This window comes from Emys orbicularis, chromosome 1 (genome assembly GCF_028017835.1).
Source record: "Emys orbicularis isolate rEmyOrb1 chromosome 1, rEmyOrb1.hap1, whole genome shotgun sequence".
Lineage (NCBI taxonomy): Eukaryota > Metazoa > Chordata > Testudines > Emydidae > Emys > Emys orbicularis.
This window is the reverse complement of record NC_088683.1, coordinates 139,947,446-139,967,391: the sequence shown is the minus strand read 5'-3', so window position 1 is coordinate 139,967,391 and position 19,946 is coordinate 139,947,446. Positions and strand designations below refer to the sequence as shown.

The 19,946-nt window shown below is 45.2% G+C and overlaps 1 protein-coding gene across 1 annotated transcript in view; it reads left to right on the top strand.

The window, feature by feature from the left end:
* LOC135884432 (alpha-2-macroglobulin-like) overlaps positions 1–19,946 on the top strand; it is a 117,785-nt gene that overhangs the window by 87,396 nt on the left and 10,443 nt on the right. Inside the window, exons 2-6 of the mRNA XM_065411841.1 lie at positions 16,501–16,666; positions 17,055–17,278; positions 18,442–18,660; positions 18,971–19,098; positions 19,647–19,737. Coding sequence (XP_065267913.1) covers positions 16,501–16,666; positions 17,055–17,278; positions 18,442–18,660; positions 18,971–19,098; positions 19,647–19,737 — 828 coding nt within the window. The remainder of the gene's footprint in view (positions 1–16,500; positions 16,667–17,054; positions 17,279–18,441; positions 18,661–18,970; positions 19,099–19,646; positions 19,738–19,946) is intronic.

Below are 19,946 nucleotides of genomic sequence, written 5' to 3'. Positions count from 1 at the left end.
TCAGCGACTTTAATCAGCAGTGCGTTTTTTTTATTTGTTTCTCAATCATCAATGAAATTTTTTTATTTTTTTTCAGTACAGGTACTGATCCTTGCGGAACCCCACTAGAAACATTCCCATTTGATAATGCTTCTTCAGTGACAACTATTTTTTGTTATTTGTCACGTATCCAGTTCTTAATTTTCATGTGCTTTATTGATATTGTATAACATTAATTTTTAAATCAGAGTGTTGTGTGGTATTAAATCGAATGGCTTACAAAGGCTAAGTATATTACATCTAGGCAGTTACCTTTATCAACCAAACTTGTAATCTCCTCAAAGAATAAAATCAGGTTTGCTTGACAAGAATTTTTTATTCCATAAAACCACATTGACTAGCATTATCCTTCAATTCTTTATCAACTTAATTCTATATCAGCTTTTCCATTATTTTGCTCAGGACTGATGTCAGGCTGATTGGCCTAAAGAACCTGGTTCCTCCCGCTTGTGCTTTTTTAAATATTAGCACAAAATTAGCACTCTTACAGTCTTCAGGATTTTCCCTGGTATTCCAAGATTTATGAAAAAATGAACATTGGCAGGCATGACATCTCCTCAGCCAACTTTTGTAGGACTCTTGGGTGCAAGTTAACCAGGCCTGCTGATTTAAAAAAGTTTCTCCCAAGTAGAGGTTGTTTCACATCCTCCTTAGTTGCTAATGGACTGGAAGTACTTTACAATCCTCAGGTAATCTGTTGGGCTGTATTACCATTGATTAACCAGTTATGAAAACATTGCTTTATAAACTATTTATAAATATAACCTTAACAAAAAGTGTGACCTGAATGGTAATATATAAGGAGAAAAAACATTGACCTGTTTGCTGAGGAGATGAAACAGAGAAATGGTGTTGAGGACATGATTTAGGAAATGTTTGGGAAGCCCTTACAATATACACTTGTTGATTAATAATTGGCTATGTCTCATAGGAGAAATAGACAAAGTACTATTTCTGCAACTAGACTTGGGAGACCTTAAAGAGGCATTTGTTGGATCTTATTCAATAGAAAGAATAATAATGTCTAACTCTTATATAGCACTTTACAAAGGGTGTCAGTATCATTATCCCCATTTTATAGAAGGGGAAACTGAGGCTTGGGACGTTAAACAATTTGTCCAAGGTCACCCAGCAGGTCAGTGCTAGAGCCAGGAATAGAATCCAGGTCTCTTCATTCCCAGTATAGTGTTATATCCACTAGGTTTTCCTGCCTCTAATTCTTCTCTATGTATCAGGAGACATATATAACCCCATTAGAAGTTAATTAAAAATGAATAGCTGCTCTTTGTCTACTTTTCAGCCCCTCTACAGTCCTTCTCAAGACAGTAATGTTTAGCGCTCTATGCTCATACATTGTATACATATTTCCCATCTTTCAATATTAGGGGTTGAATCATGGCCACTTGTAATGGGGGTTTGCTGTTGGGGAGAACCCTTCCACTACATGCCACCACATTCAGGCAGGAATTAGTCCTTGGTTGGCTGTGATAGCCATGGTAGCTCAAGGGAGGAAGTCAGGCCAGCAGCTCCTACTATCCTAGAGGGGCTATGTATGGGCATGGTATTCCCATAGCCAACAGTGCCTGAACCCCAATCTGTGGCTGTAGGGCTGGGCTGGGTGGAAGGCAGATTACACATGTTCTAAAGGCACAGTGAGTGTCCCTATCACATTGGAGGCATTATCTGCTCCTGATTGCCACAACCCCAATGCCTCTGAGAATAAACATTCTCGCACTACGTCTCCTCCCTTCATTCCTCCAGCACAGACCCCCCTATAGGAGCTGTAACTTGTTCCAAAGAATTTTGAGGCTTGTCACTCCACTGCATGTTTAATAAGACTGAATATAACTCCTTATAAAGTGTCACACACAGGTCATTTCCCCCCCTCTTTTGTTTGCAGCCTTCCTAGTTGATACAAAGCTGTGAACATGTAGAATACTGAAAAGGTCACACTTCTACTACATGCTTTACTGAACGAACCATGCATGTGCAGTTCCATGATAACTCATCAATACAAGTGAGAAGAGACAGTATGAAATCAGCTTATTTTCATTACATTACTAGGATTGTGTTTTCAAGGTTGTCTTCATTGGCTGCTGAAACGAAGAGGGAACACAATTCTTTTGCAATGGTTAATGATGCAGAGATGGCAGAGACACATCTGCAGTGTGTAGACCTTCTTAAATCTGGAAAATGCACAGAACATTAGAATGTTCCAGGAGGAATTGATTCAGAAAGTTTAGATTCTCATAGGAATAATAGACTGACTGAAAAGGACTAGAAAAATAGATTATGATGGGTACAAGAATTGGGTTCAGTTATTATCATTCATTTGCAGTGTGCTGAATAATCTATCAGAAGAATTATTTTTTGACAGTGCATGATGTCATTGCAATTCTGATGGAGATTTGAATACCTGTCATCATCTGTTAAATAGAGCAGCATGCTCAAGTATTTTTGCCAGTTTTGTCATTTGAGTAGCGGCCAAGATTTTCAAAAAATGAAAGTCTAAAGTTAGGCCTGACAGAGCTAGGTGGGAATTTTTGAATGAACTCTTTTTTTCACTGATTCACCAAAACTGAAATGGTGTGAAAGAAGGGGCAGTTTTGATGAAACTCCCAGCTCAAACATTTTTTGGGGGGGGAAAGTTTTGAAATTAATGTCCCAGTTTGACAATTTCCAACTGGAAAGTTTCAGGGTTTTTTTTAGTCAAAATGACCTATTGTTTAGAAATGTTAATAAATTTAGACATTATTTAGACTATTTCCTGTGCATCTCTACAGACAAATCTATTTTGGTCTGATCTCTATAGATAGTGTTAAATACACCTTCCTGCTTCAGGATCCAATTCATCAAGGTACTTAAGCACGTGCATAACTTTAAGCACATGAGTAATCCCTCTGAAGTCAATGGGAATACTCAATTGCCTAAAGTTATTCAACATGCTAAAGTTCATTCCTGAATCTAGGGTTGAGAGATTTCCTTGGTGGATTTCATTTGCTTTGAAGAAATGCTTTTTTTAGTAAATTTCTCAATTGCTTCAATACATCCCGGTAAACTTTCACTTTTCTTATAAGACTAAATCCACACCCCATCACCCAGAGTGACTGTCTTGCATGGCCAATGGGAAGAACAGGGGAGGGAGAAGTGCAAGGAGGAATCCTTCACATGCCTAAGGCTGCAAAGTAATAGCTTTTGCTGAGCACTCTACTATCAGTCCACTGCTTGGAGTGGCCTCCATGGCTGTAGTGTGTGTTCCACGGGAGGGCTGCCTGGGAAAACAATTCCATTTTGTGAAAAATGTTGAGGTTTTGATATTTTTTCAGTCTGATGTGGAATGTAAACAAGCGCGCTCATTTTTTTCACAAAAGGTCTTCTGTCCTACTGTCCTTGAATAGCCAAGTGGTTAGGGTACTAGTCTGGAATGTGGGGAAACTAGATTCTAGTCTCTCCTCTTCCTGATTTGGAACAGGGATTTGAACCTGGATCTCCCTAAGCAGTCTTGTGCTGGCCGAATGAGCACTTAATGATTTATACAAAGTAGAACACCTTAAGGAGGGAACTTGTCTGGGATGTGGGAGAGCCAGCTTCAAGTCTCTGATTTGAAGCAGGGACTCAAATTTGCTTGCTCATGTCCCCAAGTAATATCCTTACCACTATATGATTGGCTATTCTCGGTCTCTGGTTCTCTATCCTGGACCTGAGAAACCTTCCCAAGGGAAACTTCATTGAAACTGCCATGTTTCCACAAAATGTTTTGACAAAAAGGCATTTTCTGACTGGAAAAAAGTGAATGTTTTAAAGAGTTCCACTCTAGCCATGAGTATGAATTGTATTATTATTAGTTACACATTGATGCTTGTCTATCTCACTGTCCTCCTGAGATCAGGATTTTCTGCAGTGGCAAAAGGCAATGTTTACAACAGTGTTCAGAGTGTGTGTGTGTGTGTGTGAATAGATAAGTGGCTGTACTATATAGCCTCCTCTATCTATTGCCTGATTAAATGGGGTGAGGGAAGTGAATAAAAGATGGGGGCAGAATTTGACAATACTTTTTGACAAAGTTGGGCATTGAGTCACTGGGACCAATATGAAAGCTAGGTTCAGTAAGTTGATTTCAGATTCAGGTGCCTGATGCCCTGTACGCTCAACCATCTTTTTCTTTTCTTCCCTCCTCCCCCTCCCGCCCACAGCACCCCTGACCTATGGAACCAACCTCCTTAAACGGATCTGAAGGCTTTCCCTGTCCTTTCAAATTTCTCCTCTCCATTTGTTTGTTTTTTCTCTATGTGTTGTCCCTCATCACAAAAAAAGCTCTTTGGAGCTGGACTGGCTTTTCTATTACATGTGTGCACAATGGGACCATGAGCAGGCCCTCTAGTTGTTCCTGTATTTAAAGTAATATGGCAAAATACCTGTCCATGTTGTTCTGTGTTTATATAATCACTATATTCTATTCCTGAAGTTCAAGCAGAAGCTGCCCCATGTGAATACCACAACCAGAGTGAAACTACTGGAGGGGTGTTCAAACATCCTAGATTAAACTAGAGCTGTACTCTTTTTTTTCTTCTTTTTTTTAAATGCCTGGAAAACTCAGAATCTGTGTTATATCATCTGAGCAATATCCCAGTGCTGACTAATGCTCCAAAATAGCTGTGAGGAGGACATGGCATGAGAGTATTTGTGTTTTAAGCTTTCCAGGCAAAGAAAATTTAACAGATTCCCGAGAGAAACAAGTGGGAAGTGGGTTGGGGGAGGGGGAAGGCAAGAGAGACTCCATAAGTGTACAACATGCCTACTAAATAGAGCGAATCAGGCTTGGGAAAACCACTTGGTAAGTAAATATGGTCAGCGCTTATGCAAACCTAAGACAAGCCAAGAAAAACTTGAGGAGAGAAAGCAAATCAAGCTGTGATTGCAGGTCCTGCAATATATAATATTTAATGATATGTGTTTGGGGGAAGGAGTTGCATGAAATTACAATATTGTCTGAGGGAGAGGGCTGTCCATACAGAGCACTGTAGATCTTCTATTTTTAATGTCTTATTTTCTAGGTTTTGATTTACCGTTATCAGCTTTCTTCTGGATAATGTCCACTTATGTATCAGGGAAGAACAATTCCCTCCAGTGCAGGAATTATAGGGTGTAACTCTATGGTCTGTGTAATGCAGTAGGTCAGGTGAGAGTATCATAATTTCCTCCAACTCTGTTCTTTAGCTTTTGTTATTGAGGGAAGGCTTATGCAAAAAGATATCTCACACCATGCTTTCTAGAGGGCAAAATCTGAACTCTTCTTGATCCCTGCCACTATGAATGTTTGGCCACAAGAGATTATTCCTGGGCACTTTCTGCTGAGCTGGGGAGCTGAGGGGAATTGGTTGGTGCCTTTCTCTGTGTGATTTGTGAGTAGCTCTGGGAGCATTCATGCAATCTCGCTGGGTGTGGGGCTCCACATGCTGTTGTGCTGAGCGATAACAGCACCTGGCAAGGTTTGCTGCTTGTCACTAGCAAAGCATTGTGAGAGACAGCCCAGGCTGGAGAATTAAGGGGGCACAGCAGTACCCCAGTTCCAGGTTGCACCCCAGCCCGGGGATTCCATCACACCCATGTGGGGTGGACCTTGGTGATGGCTGATCACCAAGAGCTACAGGCAGCACGAGGGATGATGTGTGAAGGGTAAGGGATCCTGGAGACCAATGGAAAATGAGATAGTGGCACTAATTAAACAGGGCACAGACAAATGGTATTGGTGTCTAATCTATCCTGAGGACTCCCACTGGCCAAAGGGCAGGAATGGCCCTGTAGAGAATTACCTCCTTCTTGAACCCATGCACCTCAGGAGCTTTCCAGTTTTGGGGGCTGAACAGCGTAGTAATGAGATATTAAACTGTATCTATAGTTGTATGTAGTTATAGATGGGGAGGTAAGTGATTCCTTCACAGGTTACTAGGCTGTCTTGTTCAAAGGTTCAGATTGACCTTTTATGGTAGGCATGGCAAAAGAGACAGATTGGAGTGTAAACCATATCATTGGAAGGATTTAAGGCTGGATACTCATACAGATGACCATCTGGGTTTTTTTGGCCAAAGGTCTACCAAGAAGTAGTTGATTTGTCTATTGTTTTGAATGACGGATGATATCATCAAGGGGGTTCTGAAAGTACCTCAAGTTCCCCTTCTCCTAATAGATATCCTCATTGTAGATAGCTTGGGTGGACTTCCTTTGGCTACTAGAATAGAAAGCAAGTGGGGAGTCAGAATAACTGAAAGCAGTAGAGTTCCTCCCACTCACACCAGGCCTGAATTTGGTACAATATTTCAGATGCAGTGACATACAACATAGAACCTTAACATACAAGACCAAAAATAGGGAGAGACAAAGCAGTCTGCTCCCCAAAACAGATAGGCACAACTTACCCCAACTTGCTTTAGGCTGGCTGGCGGCTGAAAGACTGAGATCTTATGATTCCCCACAGAGCCCCCTCACCTGCAATCAGGACCAGAAAACCCCTGAGAATGTAAAATGATAGCACATAATTTTTATACATTTTTAACACACCTGATTACTTTGTTGAATCTCCCAAATCTTCTCTCCCTGTAGCTTATAAAAATACTAGATTAATTATTTTTTAAAACCCTGGGAGAGGACTATGTTTTTCACTGTTGAAATCTAATGTGGAAGTGTAACCCACACCCCTTCTGGGTGTGGTGTTCTGTCCTATCTAGTGGCACCGAGACCACTTACAGAGAGAGAGTCTGCTCTACAGCCTTAGCTAACAGCCCATTGGCTTTTAGCTCACGCAGTAGAGGCTCATGCACTAAGCTCCAGAGGTCTAAGGTTTGATTCTGCCTGACGACGACCGGGGTCTGACGGTGTTACAGAAGTCCTTTAAAGCTTGCTAACTTTTCACTTGAAAACGTACTCATACTTCTCTGCAGCCATAACATTTCCAGCTGTGCTCCTCTCCAAGCAGGGTTAGACATGATCATTGCTTGAAAAGGATACTGCAAGAAAAACTAGCTTGCTGCAAGAAGCTATTTGTCATGGTGGTGCATCAGGTGCCACTTTTCCCACAGAAGTATCAATACTGCATCAATGGCCGAAGATGGCTTTGAAAGCTGCTTTAGAGACTTTGCTCACCCAGATCCCCTTCCGACCTGCCTGCCTGGTTGGTTGGGCCTGATTCTCATTTACAGTAAGGCCCCTATTACATGCCACTGGCAGAGCCATGTGGCTTTAATGTAAATGTATGAAAGCCTTAGGGTCAGAAGACTTAGAAGGATAGAACATTCTGCTCCTTCTGCAGGGGAAAAAGCCAGACTTGATCAAACTCATTTGCATGGATTATTATGTTGTTTACCCATAATTCCACCTACTGAGTTTTATTGCTTTGGTTGGAATTTTATGTTTTGATTGTATAAATGATAAAAGAATATTATTATTATGGTATTTGTGAAAGGACATAGGAATCTTGTGGTGGGTCACCCTGAGATTACAGGTGGTGGACTTTGATAACAAAACTCAGGCTCAATAGGGGTGGGTCATGTCATAGAGATCAGGAGTGGTGACTGTCCAAAGGTCCTGTTTTGCTTTGATTTCTATACCTGGAGATTCTGCATGCTGTTTGGAGTTAACCTGCAGGAGCAGCCTGAGGGTGATGTGGAGATGATTTTGCAGTGAGGCCTGAGTGGCCAGGTGGTGGCAGAGCTGAACTGATTTTACAGTGAGACCCAAGTGAACCAGAAACCTTTCAGAGCTGACTGCATGGTGACCTGACTGGCAATGGTAGAGCAGAGCTGACTTCACAGTGTCCTAGTCCATCTGGTTGGTGAAAGCAGAACTGGACTAGACAACCGAATGGTGGAGCAGTTCTATCCAGACTGGCACAAACAAGCAGAGGAGAATTACACCTTGACAGAGCTGTAGCTGGATCTGAGAGTGGGGTTTTAGGCTGGTGGGTGGAATTTGTGGTAGGACTAAGAGCTCTGGCCCTCAGTAAGCTGGACAATTACTATTTGTAAATGTGGGGTTGTCTGGATGCCTGATGCACTGATTTAGGTTGCTCATTTTCTTCTGCATAAATATATGGAGGGTCTTCATGTTTCTTTTGATTTCCCCCCCCCCTTTCCCAAAATTAAATGATAATTGTGGTTTCATGTTTCCAAGGACTGAGTGATTGTGAGAGGAGAAGGAAGTGTGTGTGGGGGGAAACCTCTTACACAAGTGACCATGGAGGTTTTATATTTATTTCCCAGCCCCAGAAATAGGAGTACAGATCTGGGTGGGGGCTTGAGGCACAGTTTTATTTATTTATTTTAAAATAGACAGGCAGGACCTGGCCCTATTTGACACGTGGCAGAAGGGGTATTGGAGATCTGGGCCCTTAAAATTCTCAGACATCAGCAATATTTCAGTCTTCTTGAAGTTCTCCTTCATTTTTTTCTGCTCTGGTTCAGACCCGGTGAGAACTCTATTGAATCTTTGTTGCAGCTGTTAGTGCAAGGCCACAGGCCCTGAGTACTGGAAGTCAGCTGGTGGTTCCATGAATCCAGCCTATTTTTGTTAGTAGAGTTAGCAGGGCACCCACAGGCTATCTGAGGTGGTTCCAGTTCCTCCAGCCCTGGGAACTGTGTATGTGCTTGACTAATTTTTCCTCCTAATTAGTTTTCATCCTTTTGGAGCTTTTAAATTAACTTTTTTTTCTTGATTTCGGGACCCAAAAACAACTAATAATAATAATGGTGGATAATTTGCAATGCAGTTCCCACCAATGGGACTGCAGTTACAGCAAATGTTCTGCTTTGCCTCACTGGTGTTAAGCAGACTTGATTCAAGACACAAGAAAATGTAGTTATACTGGGATCCATTTATAGGGGAACTTTTTAGTCCTCTGTGCATAGCCCAAGGGAACAGAATATACCCTGGGGAGTTTCCATAGGGACCAGGAGGGAAGAAACTGCTTATCTATAGCCATGGAGAAGCTCTGGAGCTCCTTTACCACTGTAAGTACACTTGAGGGCTGCAGTACTCCTTGCTGCTCAGTTGTTGCCTCCTTTTCCTGCATGGGGAATGGTTGGTGGATCCACATAGGAGCAGATCCACCAGACATGCCTCACTACTCCCCTGGTCCCCTCCTAAATACCCACTGGAGCACAAGGAAAGCTCATGCAGCACAGGTCCATTATATACAAGAGGGTTGTATCCCCCTTGAATCATAGTTCCCTCTTTGCCCATTACTCTCCCATTGCAGAACCATGTTGGGATGCTGTTTTAGAACCCTCTATACCAGGGGTTGGGTCAGGAACTGCCCCCTAATGAACATGGATGTAACTGAAAGGCCAGAGTCAATCCTCATTGAAATGAACTGAAAGATTCCCATTCACTGCAATCAGTGTTGGATCTGGACTGAAGTGACAGGAATATTCTGATATATTTCAGTGCATTGTAAAGTGCAGGTCACCATTCTGGTTATCCTGAATCTCAGCTCAGCATGAAGTTGTTCTGTGAAGAGGAGGGCGGGGCAGGGTTTTCACTTGATTTCTGTAATAGCTGAACCAAGAACTATGATCACAGCAGGCAGCCCATAAAGTTCTCCTGCCTAGTTATTCTGCATAGCACAGCTGGCCGTTCCTATTGATCTCTCTTAGATAACACATTCAGTCTTCAACACCAGTGTTTGGATGATAAAAGCATCTAGGCCTGTTAGATTTCATTGGATTGCCTTTATTGTTGTTAGAGTTACAATCGCCGGTTATGATCAGATGTCCCTGTTTGGTCAGAACAGATCCAGCTATCCTGACTCTTTTCATAGTGTACCCATTAATCTTGGTTTTCTTTATGCTGTGATTCATGTAAACTGCCAAGGAACATTCAATAATAATGGTCTCTCTGATCCTTACATCAGTTGTACAATATGAATCGGAAATCTAGGAAATACTGGTTAATGCACAGAATTTTTTTATAGTCAAAGCAAATGATACTTTGTATGCAGGGGGGAAAAAAGAAATGTTCAGACTCTTTTTCACTTGTACAGTCCCCACCCCACCCACAACATTAGAATTCATTATAAAATTCCATTATTGGATTGTCTTTGATTTTGCCTGAGTTGAGTTCCCTCTGGAATGTCAGCAGTGGGATAATGCAGCCTGGTGGAAGAGATAGAGAGGCCTGAAGAAGAGCTCTGTGTAGCTCAAAAGCTTATCTCTCACCAGCATAAGTTGGTCCCATAAAAGATATTACCTCACCCACCTTGTCTCTCTATAGAAGAAAATATATATTTAAAAACCAGAGGGCCAGAGGTAAGGGGTGGGGTGTTGGATTTAGCTTGGAATTTAAAATATACTCCCCTCTTCCCACCCCCACCTCCAACGCTCACTGTATTTGAAATGAGACTGATGCACAGGTTCTGAATAGCTCAGTAAGGAATTGTGCTCCCAGTAGGAAAATGTGTTAAAAAGTAAATAGGGTTCATAGATGCCCCCAAATGGATAGAAAATAGCCCAGGAAAAACATGTGGAGAGAGTCTTTCAAGTTTGCCACAACTCACATCAAATGCAGTTATATTGGTATAAGGTGCTTTATATTGGTAAGGCTTATTTTGCTTTGCTGAATTGGAATAAGCCCTAATATTATAACTGTGTCTGCACTAGGGGTTTTTTGCTGCTTTATCTAGGCCACCATAGTTCAAGCAGCAAAACTTTTAAATGTAGAGAGGGTCTGAGACTGTCGATCAGTGAAAGAAAGGCAAACAGACAACATTGTACATCTGCCCACATACTGGCTGTGTCAGCACTTCCTGTCCCATGAAAATCTACCACTCAATGCACCTATGTATTGGACCCCATAATTATGGTAGAGCTCCATGCAGGACTATTCTTTAATCCTGCTCCCACTATTATGGCAGTGGGCATGGGCGGTGCGTGAACCGCCAGCTAAGGGAGGTTAGCCCCCAGCCCTGCCCCTTTTGCCCAAGGCCCCGCCCCTCACAGGAGCCTAGAGCTCCCCCACCGCAGCCACTGGCCCCAGCCCTGGAGCGCCAGGAGAGCAGGTGGTGCAGCCCCAGCTCCTCCCAGCCCCAGAGCACCAGGAGGGCAGGTAGCGCGGCCCTAGCCCCCCAAGCCCCAGGGCGCTGGTAGGGCAAATAGTGCAGCCACAGCTCCCCCAGTCCTGGAGCGCTGGGAGGGCAGGCGGTGCAGCCCAAGCCGGGGCCACCACACAGGGCAAGCTTCAGAGTGGGAAGTAAGAGGGGGCACTGGGGGCGGAGCGTGGGCAGGGCCACCTGGCTGTTGGGGAAGGCTCAGCCTCCCCCAGCTTATGATACCTGCCGCCCATGGCAGCGGGTCCTGCTGGACTATGGGATCCCAGTTCTGCTGCAGGGCTCTACACTAGTCCCGTGCTAGGCTCAAAATTATGGCACATGTTTAAAATCTAACAAATGTTAATTAGATGCCCCCATGTCTTGCAGTTATTCTCTTGAAAGATAGCCCTGGGTTCTTTAACTTCTATCTGGCCAGACTGAATAGGCAGGCATAATGAATATCAGCTTTAATGTCTCATTCAAAGGACAATACATTTTGCAGTGTAGCACTTGACACTGTAGGGAAGCTTTAGACAGAAAAGCGTTCCAATTTTCATCTACAGAAAAAAATACAATAGTGGTTTTGATCGTCTTTATTATCCATTTAGTTGCAGAGTTGTACCATTTCAGTCCAGACCAGTGAGAGATTGTGTCACCACCTGCCCTGGAACCCTGAAAACATCCTAAACAAAGTGGTTATTATGTGGTGTGTGTGTGGGGGGGGAAGAGTGGTTTTGTGACAGAAATATTACAAAGGGCCTGTTATTTTGAAAGTGAAATAAAAGGCGTGAGTAATATTGTCTAGTGAACCTGCAGCTGGCTAGCCAATCACATCCCATCTGAGTCAGATGGGCAATGGTCCTTTCATACTTAAAAATAAATCTCCGTGGGCCTCATCCAAAGCTCACTCAAGTCAATGGGAGTCTTTTCAATGGCCTTTGGCTCAGGCCCTGTATATGGAATCACAAATAGATTTGTCTCATTTTTTCCATTCCTGTAGGGGATGAGGATAGTTTGGGATTTGTCTGTCTTTTGAGCTAAGCTGTTGAATAGCCACATCAGCTCACTGATGTCCTCACAGTCCTATAGCCCTGTACTATTCTATTCTATATATTATAGTATCTCAGCACCTTCCAGTAGTACATTAAACAATGTGACTAACATCTGTCATGTATGGTTTGTTCTCTCATCTGCTCAGCAGGGGGAAATATTGAAAGCAGAGTTCTGTTTTGTTAGATTTTTTTTTTAAGTACCTGTTGCAAAGGCAGATTGAAGACATGCACTTTGTACTTGGATCAGAAAGTGGAGAGGTTTGTGATGCTCCATAGTTGCTGTGGGAGTTCGTCCCATGGTCTGGGATTGGCCCCAAATAATGCTCTGCCTTCTGCACGGATGAGCTTTGCCCTTCTAGTAGAGAGTTGTAGACCACAGTCTTCATCCCGGCATTTTAGGCAATCTTATAGACATAGGTGCTGAAACTAGGGTTGCTGGGGTTGCTGCCGCACCACCTGGCTTGAAGTGGTTTCCATCGTACCCAGGGTTTACAGTTCAGTTCAATAGCTCTCAGCACCCCCACAATACAAATTGTTCCAGCACTTCTGCTTGTAGATATCCTGGGCCCAGGCCAGAAAGCACTTTGAAGATAAGGATGGAGACCTTGAACTTGATTTGCTATTTTTATGGGAAGTCTGGATAGAGAGTGCAGGACAGGCCTGAAGTGCATATGGTACCCTGTGTTGCTGAGGAGATGGAGCACCTCTGTCAGTGCACCTCAGTCTTGTCCTGCTACCAAGTGCTCCATGGTAGAGAATTGTCTTCTGATGCTGTGAAGCACCCAGCACACTATTTGATGCTACATAAAGTAATACCAGCTCCAGGCCTGGGACCCCGTTCAGCTCTGCCATGTATACACCTCAGATGTGTTGTGAGGTGCCCACTAGTATTCTTGAGTAGAAACTGCCTGTCAGCTGACTTGCCTCTGGATAAAATTAGAAAATAACAAGCATACAGACCTTCAAATGAATCGGAATAATCTCCTCCTACTGGAGAATGCTGAAAATAATGCCTCTATTTTTATTTTTATTTTTTTAGTTCTTCCACTTGTGCATTGTTGACTAGTTCTTACACCATGCCCTTACTCAGCTCCATATTTTATTGGCACTTATAAACCAGATTACTACTGTCAGGTCAGACTGTGGAGGGGAAGGATGCAAGGACATTATTCTTCACCTCATTGTGGCCATATATAGCAGTGGGACACAACCAGGGCCGGCTCCAGGCACCAGCTTACCACGCAGGTGCTTGGGGCGGCCACTTCGGAGAGGGGCGGCACGTCCAGCTGTTCGGCGGCAATTCGGCGGACGGTCCCTCACTCCTGCTCGAAGCGAAGGACCTCCCGCTGAATTGCCGCTGCAGATCGCAATCACAGCTTTTTTTTGGTTTTTTTTGTTTTGTTTGGCTGCTTGGGGCGGCCAAAACCCTGGAGCCGGCCCTGGACACAACTGCATGCTCAAAGCAAACTGGAGTGCAAGGACTAATTCCTGTGTTCCCCTTGGCTTCAAGACACTCTAATGGGTAGGGAGGGGGCCATAAACAGATGCAGCAATGGGACAAATAGTTTAAATAGAAAATTACTTCAATCTTCACCTTCAACTCTCCCCACTCCTGAAAATGTCCAGGTAATTTATTTTCCTGAATATGAACTCTCATATTTCCTGGGTTTAGAGTGGAAGAGAAGCAGACAGATGCCACAAGAAAAATTGTTCTTCAACCCAGGAGAAAGCAAGAGTAAGTGGAAATGTGGAGAGAGGTAGAAAGGAGGGCTGATATGGTGAGATTTCTAGCCCAGTTCCTAAAATGGAACTTCAGTTTTGGATAAACATTGAGGGGTGGAATTCTAAGGAGACCAAGGAAGTTAGGGGCCCAGCTGTCATTGTCATTCCATGGGAATTGGGTGCTCATAGACTCTTCTGAAAATTCCAGGATAACACTTCTTGTATCTTACGTGAACCTACAATCTGAACGTTTATGGTTTTCCCAGTCACTAATAAGGGGGCAGTTCTTCCATTGAGTGAGTTTTTAAAATAATCAATAAAATGTTTATTTTAGGAGACTCCAGCAATGATTGCTGCAGTTAGGATTGAATTCCAGCTTTCATTCTTAACCCGCCTCACCTTTTTTCAGTTACATGGGAGCATAGAACTGGAAGAGACCTCCTGGTTCATCGAGTCCAGTCCCCTGTTATTGCAGGCAACCCCATCGTAGAATTCTGAGCCTAAATTTATCAAGCTCCATCTTAGAACTAGTTAGCATATTTCGCTCACAACTTCAGTGTGGATGCTGTTCCAGAACCTTAGTCCTCCTAACTGAGGTTGTAATTTTCTATGCTTTCTTTCAGCCTGAGAGTGAATATTTTGAGTTGCATCTTCTCCCCTAAATCAGGAACCAAAGAGAAAAATAAAATGAGAAAATCCATCTAATTTTCAAATGTAAAGAAACAATTTAAAAACAACAGCATCACAAGACTGACCTTTTCCTACATGAACACTCTCTGCTACAGTGCATGCCAGTCAGATCAGGTACACCTGAGGTGGGAGAGGCCAAGCAGCTGAATGGCAGGCTCTATTCTTCCGGGATGCCCTTTGTGTTTACACTCTAGTGTTTTGACGCTATAGAGGATAGGGCGAGAGATGGCCACAACCTGCAGTATCACCCTCCACAAACCCAGCATAAGATCATGGTGGCCCTGTCATGATATGTTCCTGTGCTGTGTCCCTATGCATGAGAATCAGACACAATCATCCACTTGTCCATATCATTGCAAAGTCTACTATGAAGAGATTCCTCCTTCCAAGAATATACTGTCAATGAGATAATCTAATTGACACATTTGAGCCTCAACTTGGTTCCCTCCATTGTTTGCTCTTACAAGTTCTGTCTCAACCAGGTATTTAAAGAACATGCCTAGATGTAAGCACTCGAGTACTTGTTGTATCCACCAGGCAAAGTATTAACAACTTCAACAGAACTTTATTTACAGTGCAAGTCTCTTCTCCAAGCTGTAGCTGCACACACTGTAACTCTCCCAGCCTCCTCAACTCCTCCCCCCTCCTTCCTGTTTCCTGTCCTTTCAGACTCCCAACAGCCAGTGCTCCCAGTTCTAATAATTACAAGCAGCATCTAAACACCACATTCCCGCCTCTCTTAAGAAACTTTCCAAATTAAAATAAACATTGTTGTTCTAACCCCAGGAACAAATATGAAACAAGACACTATACCGTTGGCAGGAATATTGCTCCCAGTTCTATATCCCACCACCTTAATTGGTTTACACCCAACAAAATTAATTATACAGCAGACAGAAACAATCACAGAACCAAACTGAGATTATACAGACAAACAATAGGGAAGTGGAGATTATAGAAGAACAAAGAGATGAGGATTTCACATCCCAGCTATTGATAAGTGAGTTCTTGCCAGACAGGATGCTATCAAACTAAGTTTCCTTTTACATTTTCTAGGCTCTTCCCTTTCTCTGGAGGTGATAGGAATATCAGGACAGGATTGTATTCCTAACAGCCCAATAGCACCTTATTTCAATGTGACTGGTTTGGAATGTAAGGATGTGACCATACGCTTCCCAGTTTATGGCTGCCTCTGCTGCTTAGCTGAAGGCCTTAGCCTAAGAACAGAGCTTCAGACTGTCACTGTAAGAGAAGGCCCTTACACAGACAGACAGTGATTTTGATTCTTTCTTTTATACCTCTATAACTAGCTAAGTGATAAGAATACACCTAAATTCTTAAAGTATAGGTCTTTATAGACAGGCCTGAATATCTATATCCTAACATCTAGTCATGCTTTTCATTGGATGAATGACTGGGAGGGATTATATACTAGTTGACAGCTGTTGGCCCATTGCTATCCAGGGCGGAGTCTGCTTCATTTGCCTTCCACATGTTTTCTTGGTTAAAATTCAATAAATAGCCCTAGACACGTCAGATTACCTTAATTTCTCCAAATTGTGAAGGCCTTGTATCTAACATGGCTACCCCATGGAAGGCAGGAATGTGATTTTTGTAACTGCTGAGGCTGTCTCAGCTAGACACATTTAAGCCACATTTCTGTGCTCAGTGGCCCACAGTGATGGGGTGACCAAATTACTACAAGAGTCTGAGTTCACTGGGACCATGCAAGTGACTGGTGTCAAACAGTCACTCATCCCATCACCAGCATCTGTGTTATATTAGATCCACTGCACCTCTTATTTAAATCCATCTGTGCTTTGTGGCCATGAGATGACAGCCTGCACAGGCAGTGCCCAAAGCCTAGCTCATATCGTCACACTGCAAACACTGATTATTTCCCCTCTATGCTCCCCGCAGCACTCTGTGGTCCGTAGTGCTTTATTCTGCCTGGAAATAGCCATGGAGCAGGGAGGAAGCCACGTGTACACAAAGGCACTGATGGCCTACGCCTTCACTCTGGCAGGGAAGGAGGAGAAGCACAGGGCACTGCTGGACTCGCTTGATAAGGAAGCTGTGAAAGAGGGTGAGACCTGTTTATGGGCTCTTCTTCTGATTGCTATAACCTTCAGTCTGTACTGCGGCAGGTCGGGATTATTTAGCCTCTTCACACATTTTAGATCAATGAGCCTTAAAAACCCTGGCACTGGCCATTCCTGGGATCTGACTTCATAAAATGTGGGAGGCACAGGTGCAGCAACTTAATTAGACACTGAGAGTTTCCACATCTGGACTGTATCAACCCACTAGAGGGATTATTTAATACCTTCATGCTTTGTATTGACATGCCCAGCAAGGGTTGGGACTCCATTCTCCATCCTCAGTGACAGTATGTCAGTAACCCTCTTGGCAAAAACCAGATATTCGGTAATAAACATTTCCTTTTCTCCTGCCTCTCCCTTCTCCCACTGCAGATGGCTCTGTTCACTGGCAGAGGCCCGGGAAGCAGCCAGAGGCTGATCTCCCGTTCTATCACCCCCGTGCTCCCTCCGCCGAGGTGGAGATGACGTCCTACTTGCTCCTCGCTTACCTCCCCACGCGGCCGGCACCATCCCAAGAAGACCTGTCATTAGCAGCTCAAATTGCAAAGTGGATCAGCAAGCAGCAGAATCCCAACGGGGGCTTTTCCTCCACCCAGGTGAGCTGTTCCCATCCCCAGCCTCAGACACCCAGGGCAGGAGGGGGAGGCAGGAGATATATATATCAGGTTGCCAGAGAAGAACGAATAACCCAGCATTGGAACAGAGACAGACTCCTTCTGGGGAGGGGGAGGGGGCAACAGTGCCCTCGCTGCAGGGTTTAGAGAACCTCTGTTTCTGAGGGGGTTAGATCATGGGATAGTCACAGCATGGAGCATGGCTACATCAGATCCCCATAGGCCTTAGTGGGCTAATGAGGCAGGAGACTGGACAAGTGATGCTCTTGTGTACAGAGGGCAGACTTGTCGCCCTGAGCATCCACCAACATGACGCTTTCCTCAGCTCCCCCCAGCACTGACCCCATCCAGCCCAGCCAATCCAGCTCGGGAGCTGAGGACTCCCCAGAGAAGCAGCAGCAGCTAGCCACTGCCAGACACACCTTGGTGGAGCTAGGGTGACCAGACGTCCCGATAAAATCAGGACTGTCCCTATATTTAGGTGTTTGTCCTGCGTCCTGCTCCGCTTTTTTTTTTTGCTCTGCCGGCGACCCCCCCGCCCCATGTGTCCCGATATTTTCTTCCTCTCATCTGGTCACCCTAGGTGGGGTGGGGGCACCATCCTGAGTTATGTAGAAACAGAAAGTGCCACCTGATTAAAGGCAGCCCAAAACACATCCCTCTTGAAACAGTGCATGAAGTGTTTCCCTTTGGAAGACTACTTCACGGAGGGATTTGGTTAACACAGTAGGGTTGTAATTCTGTTTTCCTGCTGCTGAGGCACGTGGGTGCATCTGCCTCTGTTATCTGTCTGCCCTGTCAGCTGTCCCTTCAGGTTGTTCCTTCACGAGAGAGTGGGTGGCTTCTTCCCTCAGCTCCCTGTAGTGGAGTGTCAGAATTCCCAAGGCCTATGTTCCCAAAGGTACTTAGACACTTGGCTGCTTTCAGTGGGAGAAAGGTGCTTAAATACCTTGGAGGATCTGGGCCCAGGGAATAGGTGAATGGCTTGTGGGAGTGATGGGTAGAGAATGGGTGGAAATGGGAAAAGCCGACCTTTCTGAGCAGGGCGGTGCTGTGTGGGAGGAGCCGGTGGGGTAGGGGCTCCAGGCCCATAGAAATGGCTCATTCATTCCATTGGGCGCCTGGGCCCATCTCTTGTCTGGCAGGACACAGTGGTGGCGCTCCAGGCCCTGTCCCGATACGGAGCCTCTACTTACACCAAGAGCGGAGGAGCATCCACAGTGACCCTGCAATCCACAGGGAACTTTCAGACCCAGTTCCAGGTGGATCACACGAACCGTCTGCTGCTCCAGCGTATGGCACTGGCAGAGGTGCCAGGGGACTACAGCATGGGGGTGACAGGAGAAGGATGTGTCTACGTGCAGGTGAGGGGCCCAGGGGCAGGGGGAGAGGGACAGGCTGCTGCTGAGGGCGCCTGGCTCATCCTGGAGATGGCAGGGTGAGGTGGGATGGGTAGGGGAGGGAAGGGAGAAAGAGATGGGGATAAGGATGAGAAAATAGGAAAAGGTGTGAGGAGAGAGCATGTCCAGAGTTAGGGAATGGGGAGCTAGTGAGAGGAGGAAGGAGAAAGAGAAGACAAAGGAGGGAATGAGATGGACCGGGGGAAGGAGGCAGAGGAGATAAGCAGAGAGGAGATACGCACAGGCTCACATAGAACTGTGCATTCTCTTCCAGACCAGCCTGAGGTACAATGTGCTCCCCAAGCCGGAAGAGGAACCATTCGCGCTGGAGGTGCACACGGTCCCCGAGATGTGTGAGAGCCCCCAGGTCCACAGGACTTTTAGCATTGCCATAAACATCAGGTAACTCCCCTCACAGGCCCAGGCCTTCTGGAGCAGCCCTAGCTTAGGTGCCGACTTTCTAATGTGCCAAGGGGTGCTCCCCCCCCAGGCTCTGCCCCCATTCCACCCCTTCCCTGAAGGCCCCACTACTGCTCTGCCTCTTCCCACCCCCATCACACCCCCGCCCGCCTCTTCCCACCCCATTCCACCCCCTCCCCCAAGCGCGCCCCACCCTTGCTCCGCCCCCTCTCCGCAGCTCCTCCTGGATGCTTCAGGGCAGGAGGCACTGGGGAGAGGGAGAGGCGCTGATAGGGGGGCTGCCGGTGGGTGCTAAGCACCCATCACTTTTTTTCTGTGGATGCTCCAGCCCTGGAGCACCCATGGAGTCAGCGCCTTTGAGCCCTAAGGCTGGGGATGGGTCACTCCGGGAGATTGCAGGTGGACAAGCAGGTGGGATGGGAGATGCTACAGATCGGGGGAGCGTGCACCTGTGCCAATCAGAGTTGAGGTGCATCAGCTCTGTGCTGAGATGTATTATACCTTGTTTCATTTCCTGCTTGGTCTCCCAGTTATACAGGGAAACGCCCCGTCTCCAACATGGTCATTGTTGATGTTAAGATGCTGTCAGGATTCATCCCTGTGAAGTCATCAGTGAGGAAGGTAACAGCCTGTTCTGTGTATGGGCTATAGCCCCCCCAGAGCCCCTTGCCTTCAGCCCCACCTGAGAGGTATCTGGCCCCCAGTGGGCTCCAATTCCTGACCCCTCATATTATGGGTGCAGCCTGGTCTCATCTCCAGCAGTAGGGCCCCCCATGTCTTCTGTCTCTCTGACCCCATCTCTTCTTTTCCACTGGAATCCTGAAGGGTCT